The sequence below is a fragment of the Propithecus coquereli genome, unplaced genomic scaffold, assembly GCF_000956105.1.
Source record: "Propithecus coquereli isolate 6110/MARCELLA unplaced genomic scaffold, Pcoq_1.0 Scaffold158, whole genome shotgun sequence".
In the NCBI taxonomy this organism is placed as follows: Eukaryota; Metazoa; Chordata; class Mammalia; order Primates; family Indriidae; genus Propithecus; species Propithecus coquereli.
Genome location: NW_012140302.1, coordinates 168,188 through 178,573, shown reverse-complemented (window position 1 = coordinate 178,573; position 10,386 = coordinate 168,188). Strand labels below are relative to the sequence as shown.

The window sequence follows — 10,386 nt, the reverse complement described above, 5'->3', positions numbered from 1 at the left end:
TTTTTAGTTGTCCAATTAATTTCTTTCTAATTTTAGTGGAGATGGGGTCTCGCTCTTGCTCAGGCTGGTCTCGAACTCCTGAGCTCAAACAATCCACCCTCCTCGGCCTCCCAGAGTGCTAGGATTACAGGCGTGAACCACTGCGCCCAGCCGGAAGGAAATGTTTTTTACTAAATTTATTCCCTTCACATGATTTCCCCCAACTCTTTTGGATAAGGACATGAAGAAATAATATCTTATGTAAAGTCTATGTCCTGCCTCTTCCTCCATATGCATTCTATTCTTTCTGCTTTGTCAGAGCAAATAGCTGTGATACAGTGATAAAAAGTATATAGTAGATTTCATAGTTGGAAGCAGAGTAGTCATTAGCTTCTTAAAAGCCTTTTTTCTTTAGCCTTCATACCTGAGCAGCACTGATAGACCCATTGATTTGGGATGAGCTGCTGCACACTTGGAAGAAAACAAGCAAGATTCTTTCCTGTCTTCTCTTCTGCGCTTTTCCTCTCTCCCCACTCCGCAGTTTTTTACTTTCTATTTTCCTTATTGCATAAGTAGTACATATGTATTATAGGCTTTTGTAGAAAATAGAGAAAGGAAGGAGGGCTTAGATTTATATTTCAACTGCTTTTCCCTGATTTCTGAGTAACTCTGAGTTACTCATTTTTTGGTAAGTGCGATAGGGAAACTGACATCCGTCGAGTGCCTGCTCTGTGGTGAGCACATTTAATCATTGAACTGGGGTTGAGAATCACGCTGTGAAATCGATACTTGCACAGCTTCCTTTTTTTAGAGTGAAAATATGAGGGGAAAAAGGAATTTAGGAAATAAATTTCCCTAAATTTATTATATGTATGGAAACCTGAAACAAGGATCACATTGTTGCTTTTAGAGGTTCTATAGAGGATAAGTTCTCATACAGTTTTTGAAAATAATAAATTCAAAGTACGGCTTTGGAATTATTTGAAACAAAATAGTTTATTCTCTCATACTTTATATATCCGTTTATATTCCTCTTTGTTCCAAAAAGAATTTAAAACAGCTATTTATTTAGCAGATTATTTATGGATAGTTTAAAGATACCTTAGCTGTATTCTTTCCTACTGATTGCAAGAGCCAGACTTGTAAATTTTTATTGTGTACAGTTTCAAAGTGAAATTGCATTTCTCTTTTAATAAAGTGTCAGGGTTTCATTAAACATGTCAAAATTGGTTTGTTACCATTATTTCCCTTAAGAGGTATTGTTTTAAAGTATCCATTCCTTATCATCTGTAGACAGGATTTTCCATTTTTTTTTGTTAAAATTTTTGGTTTCATGGTCATTTCTCTTGATTTTATATATTTTGATATGTGTTTATTTTCCAGTATTACTAGGAAGATTGAAAGCCTTCTATAAGGCAAAGAAGGTGGTTGCCAGTTTTTCATGAGCCATGAAGCAGAGGGTTGGAAAAAGTTCATGAGATTTGCTTATAGGATCTATGTGTCTGGCATTAGACTAGGCTTTTTAACATATATTGTTCACTTAATCCTAATAACAAACATATCGGTTCTAAGGTCAGCATCATAAAGTTAAGCAAGTTCAGACAGCTACTTCAGTTGTAAAGCTGTGATTTGAACCCAGGTCTGCCCAACCATCCCTCTCATTCTGTCATCTTAAATTTGTTGTTTCGTAGTGAACTTAAAGCTGGGTTATGGTCTGTCATTATCTGATTTGTGCCCCAGTCTCATTCTCTGGCAATGTCAGGGACATTCCTTCAGAATGAGAAGAAAGTCGTGAAAAAAAGATGCCTGATTCCCCTTCATTGTCCTGTGAGGTCCTGAGTGTCAGTGGAACGGTGGAGTGGAAGGAGCACACTCAAGCATTGGTGCCATTTGGCTTGGATCCTGCTTCATCTGCTTATTAACAATGTGGGTTTAAAAAATAGATATATTTATTTATTTTAGAGATAGGGTCTCGTTCTGTTGACCAAGCTGGAGTGCAGTGGCATAATCATGGCTTATTGTAACCTCAAACTCTTGGGCTCATGCAATCCTGCCTCAGCCTCCTGAGTAGCTAGGACTGTAGGCAAGTGCCACTGTGCCTGGCTAATTTTAAAATTTTTTTGTAAAGGCAGGGTCTTGCTATGTTGTCCAGGCTGGTCTCAAACTCCTGGCCTCAAGTGATCTTCCCACCTCAGCCTCCCAAAGTTCTGGGATTATAGGTGTGAGTCACCATGCCTGGCCATGATGTGGTTTTGAATGAGTTGTTTAATCTCTCTGAACCTTACTTTCATCAACTTTAAAATAAGGTTAATATTGGTTACTTGGTAGGATGATTGTGATCTTTGGAGATTATGTGGGTAAAACTTTTAAACCTAGTTTCTGGCACATAGTAGATACCTGAGAAGTGGTAGTTGCTCTTATAATTAGTGAAAGCAAAGGATGTTTATACTATTGGGGAAACATGGATTCTTGACTTTTTAAGATTAGTCTACCTTGACTTTTAGACTTTTTAATCCATTTTTATTAGGTATTGTCCCCTCCCCCACTTTTCCAAAAAACAACCAACCAAAACTCTTTGCCTTCGGTGCAAGGAAGGAAGGAAAAACACTAGTCTTTTTAAGCTTCCTGGTGCTGGCAAGTGCTGTAGTACTTAAACTTATTAAATTATTATTTAACAGGCCCAAGATGTTCTGGTGCAGGAGATGGAAGTGGTAAAACAAGGAATGAGCCATGGAGAACTCTCAAGTGAAGCTTATAACCAAGTGTGGGAAGAATGCTACAGTCAAGTTTTGTATCTTCCGGGGCAGAGCCGCTACACACGGGCTAATCTAGCTAGCAAAAAGGACAGAATTGAATCTCTTGAAAAGAGGCTTGAGGTTGGTATCTTTTTAAAGTTCTAATTTTAAAAGTACCTTAATTGCAGTAATGAACCATAATACCACTGGAGACAACTTCAGAAGAATAGACTTCAGGTGTTTGTTACCTTTGCAAGTATTGAAGAAAACTGCACCGAAGTATTTGATCTTCCTTGGCCATGTTCATTGGATTTTTGCAGTTGTTCGCTTTGATGACTGAAGAGTGCCCTGCACGTTGGCCACAGGTCATTCAGAACCTTTTAAATCTCAGAGCAAGGAACCAAGAAGTCACCACTAGTCACTCAGAACAATGTAGATCAATACTAAAATAGCCTGTTTTCCTTAAGGAGGAATCTCAGTGGTACCAAGGAGTTGTTTCTGTAGCCAAGAGCACATTTATAAAACTTGGATATGGTTGTGTACATCCTCTGATTCCTGTAAGTTTGAGTTAGAGAAGGCAGAGCTGGATTACCTAGACAGTGGCTTCCATGATTTTCCATGTCTGTGAAAATGTTGAAACATACTAGATGCAGTTTCACGGCATATAGTTAATATAGTCTGCATATTTTGAATTCTAGAATCTATGCAGGCATTTTGCCAGTGGCATGTAAATTGTGATTCATAGATCACCAGGCTGCCTTGTGGATTCTTAATGCTGGGCCTTGGGGACTAAGGCCAAGATGGGTTGGGGAAGAGAAACGGTACTTCAGGCAGTCATATGCAGAAAATGCCCGTAGTTTCCTCTTTTATGTGATCATCAGTTTCTCTTTACACAAAGCAGATTTGCAAATATTTTTATTTGGGGTTAAGACCAGAAATAGTAAAATCATTTGGGTTGGTTGGGGCTGTGTGGGGCTGGGGAAATCAGCAGGAAAAGGCAGTATCTTTTAATTTGAGTTATTCTCAGTCTTAATTTAACCTTTAAGGTCACATGTATAGGCACCTGATAGTTAATGCCTGTGAGCCCCCCCTTTTTTTCCTAGGTAGTGGGAAATTACTGGTTGTGAAGTAATCTTAGGTGAAATCTTCATCTTAGGTGAAATCTTAGCAGTTCCAGTACTGCCGATTACTCTAGTTGTATAACTGACTTCCAGCAGGGTGTGCTGTTGCTCTGTGTTTGAATCAAAGTTAAAGTCAGGGAAAGTAGAACATCAGTGGTTAAATTCTGTTATATTTTGTGTTGTGTAGGCTTCATTTCTTATAAATGGTAGTTAGCAGTGTAATTCTGATCTAAGGTCAGCATCATAATTGATTGGAAAGCTATTTGGAAAGCTTCCTTGTAACATTTATGTATAAATACTTAAGTTTCTCACTTAGTTTGAAAATCTTCTCATTTGAGGTAGAGTAAACTCTTTCTGCTGCGAATGGCAAGGACATTTTGTGCTGTTTAAAATGTTAAAAAAAAGTTTTGCCCTAAATCTCATTTACTTTGTTGAGGCTCTAACTTTCATGACAGCAAATAAATGTGTCACAAACTGAGTAGTGCCATAAAGTACAGTAATTTTTATTTCTATCTTGAATTGGTCTTGTGAGTTTTGAAGGGAAAAATACAGAAGAACTACTGCTGTTTTTGTGGAGATTTATTTGGGTCGTTTATGAGCAACCATTAAAAACATGTGGTTCTCTTTGTTCACTTCAGTACCAGGAACTGAAATCTTCCGTTGAACTATTTTTGTTGAAGGATTGGTGATTTTGGAAGAATATTCATAAAACAGTCTGAAGTAATTTTTCTCTTCTCGACTCCTGGATAACTTACTTTATTGTTTACCCAGCTAGTTACTTTTAAAGAATACTTAATCAAGTCCTTTAATTTAGTAAACCGTGCTTATTTTAAATGGGAGTTCATTAAGTCTTTAAAAAGAAGAAAAGCATCTCAAAGACCCAAATAAACAAAACCTCCATTTTATTTGTATCCATCCCTAAATCAAAACTAGGTTTCTTTTAGCTTATTTTAGTTTTTGAAGATACAGTTCTACTGGTTTGAAATACATAAATATTTTATTTCAATTGTGGTAATTCTTTCATCATTTCAGTTGATTGCTAAATTATAAACATTATTCAAAGTTTGTTGTGGGGAAGGAACTCTAGTTATATTGTATAAACTAAATGTTATACTGAAATTATCCTTTCCATCTTAGGTTCGGGGAGATGTGCCTTTCTGTACAAGCACAGTACACCATGGCTGCCAGTGTGTTTGATTTTTGCTGCCATGAACTTTGGAACAGTGAATCTAAATTATGGCCCTATCACAGCCTATCAAGCAAGATGAAATCCAGCTTTGTCGTGGCTGGTGTCTCCTAAATAGATTAAAAAAGTATGCCCTGAGGTTTATATTGGAGCTAGTCTTTAAGCCATTTACTCATGATTAATATTTGAAACTTAGCACTTAAATGAAAATCCTTAAGACACTTGTTTAAAACTAATAGAACCATCTCAGATTTTATGTAGAATGTGGTCGGCGGGTATGTGTGTGTCTGAGGAGCCTGTTAAATAAATAGAATCAGAATGTAGTTACCGCTCAGAAATGAGTGGAAAAGGCTTCTGAATTGTAACTAAGTCCACGTATTTTATTCTGCTTTTGAGGCAGAATTAACTTTAGAACCTTGCCAGATATTTGTGTGTAAAATAAGACAGCAACAGCAAACATAGCAATGTCAGCTAATATCAGAAAACAGAAAGTTATGAAAACATAGCATGCTGAGGCCATTTTAACAGGGTGGCAAAAAGCCCTGTGTATTTTAATAGCATCTGGGGGCATTATGGATGTATGGTAGAGAGTAGAGTGATTGCTGTTTATAGTGATAACCCAAATTAATAATATAGCTTCATTTCTGTTCAGTGTCATACCTTTTTTAAAAACAAGAGATGGCTGTAATTCTTGTAGGAAAATGTTTATCAAATGGTTAAAAATAAAAGAGCTTTAGTACTTTTATTTATTCACACATTCGGTGACTGCTACTGAACATTTTCTATGTACCAGGCACTGTTCTAGGTCCTGGGAGTACAGCAGGAACAAGGCAGACAAGTTCTCTGCTCTTGTGGGCTTTAGTTATCTGGAAAAGGCTTACTGTGGAGAACTTCATTTTTTGATGATGCCAGATAAATGAGTCATTACTGTATTTAGGAAGTGCAAATAGAATTTGAAGTGTTCTAATTTGTTTCTACTTTAAGTGGAAATAGGAAATCATCTGAAGACATAATTATTTTGAGTGAAATAATTTCCAGTAGGTGCAAAAGTGAAATAAGAAGTCTGAATTTAGGCCTGCCATTAAATTTAATAGTATTTGAAATAGTATCTAAACTGCTGTGTTGAGGAAGTTTGGCTGAAAAAGTAGATTTTGTCATGTTAGCTATAAAAATGGAAAGGCTTTCCTTAGAGGTAGAAACTAGGTCCAGAAGTAATACTACTTCTCTCTGTAATTTACTGGCACAGTCAACCGTAGTCAAGAAATATTATGTAACCTTGACTTCTTGGAAATAAAGTAACTTAAAGAACACAGAGAACACATTTAAAATCCTCTCAATGTATTTGTAGAACTCTTACGAGGACCCCTAACTTAACTGAAGGTTATATTTCAGCGAAATTGGCTGCACAATGTATCCCATTTTCTGAGTGATTTTCATTATAAAGTCAGATATTTTTACATAGGAAAAAATTTGCTTAATACTTTAAAGAGTGAAAACTTAGCGTAAGGATTAAATTAGTGGGCAGTTCTGGGTAGAGGGCTGTATGTTGTAGTATGTCAGTAGGTTTGTGCTTATGTTCTCTTTTGTGGAAGTGGGAGTTGGGGAGGTGGCTTGTGGTGCAGGAGGAATTTCTAGTACTTTGGAATACTCTTTTTCCATGACCCTTAAAGGCACTGAAATATTTCATAGTTGTATCTAGCAAGAACTCTAAGAGCCATACCAGAGATCTCCTTGGTACAACTGTGTTGCTTCTGTTGTGCCTCAACCTGAGCTGAATTTGTTTCATGCATTTTATGTATTTCACTTCCTAATGGATACAGATGTAAAGTGCTCTTGCATTGCTTTGTTAGTGTATTACTATCCTTGAAAAGGATTTTAGTAAGGTTTTGCCTTATTGATTAGTTTCTTTTGCAGGGATGCAATCTGATAGCTGCTATCTCATAGAAGTGGCAATAATCACTTACTTGGACCTGCGTCTTATCAATATAGAGAGGGTTCACTGATAAAACTTCATGCTAGTGAGATTAAAGGAGAGTCATTCATGGACTCTTTTGTTTGCAAACTTTTTGTTTCTTGAACCACATCTTTACTATTATAGCATCATACGGCTGAATGATGGACTAGGAAGCGGAGCTGCCATTGACTACTTATTTGGGGTATCCTTAAACCTGTTTTTCCAGTGGTATAAGGTTATATTCTGGTTCTCCAAGCAAAGTGTTTCAGTGAGGGATGCTCTTCATGTTTCTGAACCTCACTGTAACAGACTTTAACTGAAGACAGTATTGGAGACCCAAGGATAATATGTTTATTTTGGAATTACTTAAGCTTAGTAACCTTAACAAACTTAGCTTGAAAGTAACAATTACACTTTTATAAGTCCCATAGAGCTCCCTTTTGTAATGACCCGAGGAAACACTTACGGTTCTACTGATTCATCTCCTGGGGACCATCAGTTTTCCATTGGTCTCTCGCCAGTCTTTTTTAGACAGTTTCTCTTCTATGCATTTAAAGAAATAACATTTGTAGGCGTCTTTCTAAAAATAATACCTGTGTTTTACAGAAGATTTAAAAGAAATAGAAAAAATAAAGAAGAAAAGGAGCCTACTATCCAGGCATAATCACCTTAAACATTTTGGTGTAAACACACACATGCCCCAACCCACCTGCCCCCTCCCCCATATAGCTTTTTTTTATTTCTATGTGTGGATGAGGGAGGAAGGTGTAAAACTACACTGGGATCATCATGTACTGCACTTTTCATTTAATGGTATAATATTGTAAATATGATTTTAAAAAGGAGAGAAACATTATCATTTGCTCTCATTTAAAGTCTTTGGCAAAGATTAACTTTGGTGAAATCTCCAAGTAATTAAATGCTAGTTATATTCTGTCCTTAAAAAGCTGCTAAATGTCACCTTTTTTTTCCCATAAAAGTTTTCTGAGAGATGTTTGTTTTCCTATAGCTCTGTAGCTTGTTAAGAATAAAAGAATTTGGAATGTAAAAATAATAAACTGGGAAAAGTAAAATCTTTTCTCAGGTATCAAATAAAATTCTTATAAGTGGGTACATATAGGTAAATGTCTAAATCAGGGAAAGAATGATGGGCAGATCCATTCATTAAGGTCTTGTTTACGTGTGTCTAAAATAATTTGTTTTTAAGGGAGCAGTCTGGGTCTGGCGACATTAAGCCATTCAGTCCCACAGCTTGAATGTCTTCAGGCATGTTTGCATTTCAGGGGCTGAGGCAGGGAGGACATTGGTTTATTAGCAGTGAAATGGCAATGCATTGGACTTTCAAGTAGGACACAACTGTATAGCATCATTTAGTGGCTGTGTGGCCTAGGGCAAATTACTTAACCTCTCTGGGTATCATATATCCTTATCTATAAAATTTGGGTGGGTAATAGTTTTTATGTAATGGAAGTACGAGTTTAAGATATTGTAAGATTAAATGAGATACTATGTGTCTAGCAAATAGCAAGTTTTAGTAAATTGCAATTCTCTTCCATGTCTCCTCAAGTGTGCGTCACCCTTCGTTAGCTAAATTGAGTTATACTTGATTTGATACTATGAAGTATTAAGAAGTAACTTCACCTTGAACAACAGGGTGACTAAGTTTTTATATTCTGTAAATTTTGATTAATATCTGAAATTTGAAACATGGGCTGATTTTAGGGGAGAGATTGTTATACTGAGGCTTAAAACTCAGATTTTAGTTAGTGTAAATGGATTTCACATCATTGGATTTTAATTTAACATTTCACGTGTACGTTTTGGTGTGTTGAAATAGGTGACATACTCGTAAATTTTAATGTCTCCATTATATTACATTATCTTGATGTTCCATGGTCTGTGGTATACAGTCTTAAGAAAATAATTAGCCTTAGAGTACATACAGTACTGAATTTGACTTTTAAAAAACCTTTTGTTACAGGAATTTTCAAACATACCTTAAAGTAGACCAGTATAATGAATCCTCATATATCATCACCCAGCTATGATATAATCATTAAATCATAGCCACTCTTGTTTCACCTGTTATCCCCCTTTCCACGATTATTTGAAGCAAATTCCAGATATCATATTATAAAATAGAGTTATGATGCATGAAGTTTGTCAGTTTGGTCTCCCTGCACATTTATGTGTAGATATATTCTCATTCATCTGCTTTGAATTGATTTTACCCTTTCATATTGGATGAAGTCAGCTTTAATTGTATCAAGTGTTGGTCTACTTTAAATTCCTGATAGTGGTAGTGGACTTCATTTTTTTAAGATTATTGGAAATTTTCTTTTTTTTTTCTTTTTAATTATTGGAACTTTTCTGTCAATACATATTTAAATCACAGTAGTGACTTCTAAACTTCCATTATAACCATGTTTGAGAGGTTTCCCTGGTAATTAATTAGAACAGAGTAATCTTAGCTCCAGTACTAACTTCGTTAGATGTTTTAAGAAGATTCTAAAGTATATCTGTAAGTACATATAAAGATTTGAAAAGCATTTTTTTTGAGAACTTGTGGTAAATCAGCTATAAGATGCAGTACAAACTCCTTAAGCTAATATAGTTTTGTTCAAAATAGTTGCCCATCAGGGTAGTTGCTAATGCTAATTTTTTTTTTTGAAGTACTTAGAAATACAAATCTGATTAAATCAGAGTCTGATTTTTTTTTTCCCCCTGATTCTTTGTATTTAAAACAATAATGTTTTTTTCGTTTGTTTGTTTTTGTTTTTGTTTTTTGAGAGAGTCTCACTCTGTCACCTAGGCTAGAGTGCTGTGGCATCAGCCTAACTCACAACCACCTCAAGTATAAAACAATAAGGTTTTATACTCTCTTGCACTTCAATGTTATTTGTGTGTGTGTCTATGAATGTTGCAGGGAGAGGGGGCAGTTGTTGGGGCTGATTTAAGGTAGTTCTGTCCCATATATGCATGTGCATTTTATGCCTGAGATTTATTGGCTTAAAAAAGACCAGAAACTATAGTTTCGTATTTTTTTTCTTAAAGTGTGTTGAGTAGTCATAGGTTGAGCATTTTACAAAACGTTCAAGTACCTTCCTTCATATTTTAATAATAAAATGGCAAGTGTAAGATAGCTAAACTTGAATATTAAAAGCTGTATTCTGTTTATTCTTTATATGTTTAATGATTAACTTCATAGAGTTCTTGGGCTAAATTAATTTTTTCCTGCGCTTAAATTTATTTTTGTACAACTTATGTGTATATTTGCATGGAATCTTAGCACAGTATTTGAGCCAGAAAACTTTTATAAAGGTTGAGCTAAATGAAATAAAATGGTTGGTATTAAATGGAAGCTAACAACTTTGAAGTTTTAAAATCTCTGGTGGTTTGGGAATAATCAAT

General features: G+C 35.6%; 1 protein-coding gene across 1 annotated transcript in view; it reads left to right on the top strand.

Moving 5' to 3' along the window:
* Positions 1-10,386, top strand: part of CDC5L (cell division cycle 5-like) — a 78,868-nt gene that overhangs the window by 46,285 nt on the left and 22,197 nt on the right. Inside the window, exon 11 of the mRNA XM_012640788.1 lies at positions 2,661-2,855. Coding sequence (XP_012496242.1) covers positions 2,661-2,855 — 195 coding nt within the window. The remainder of the gene's footprint in view (positions 1-2,660; positions 2,856-10,386) is intronic.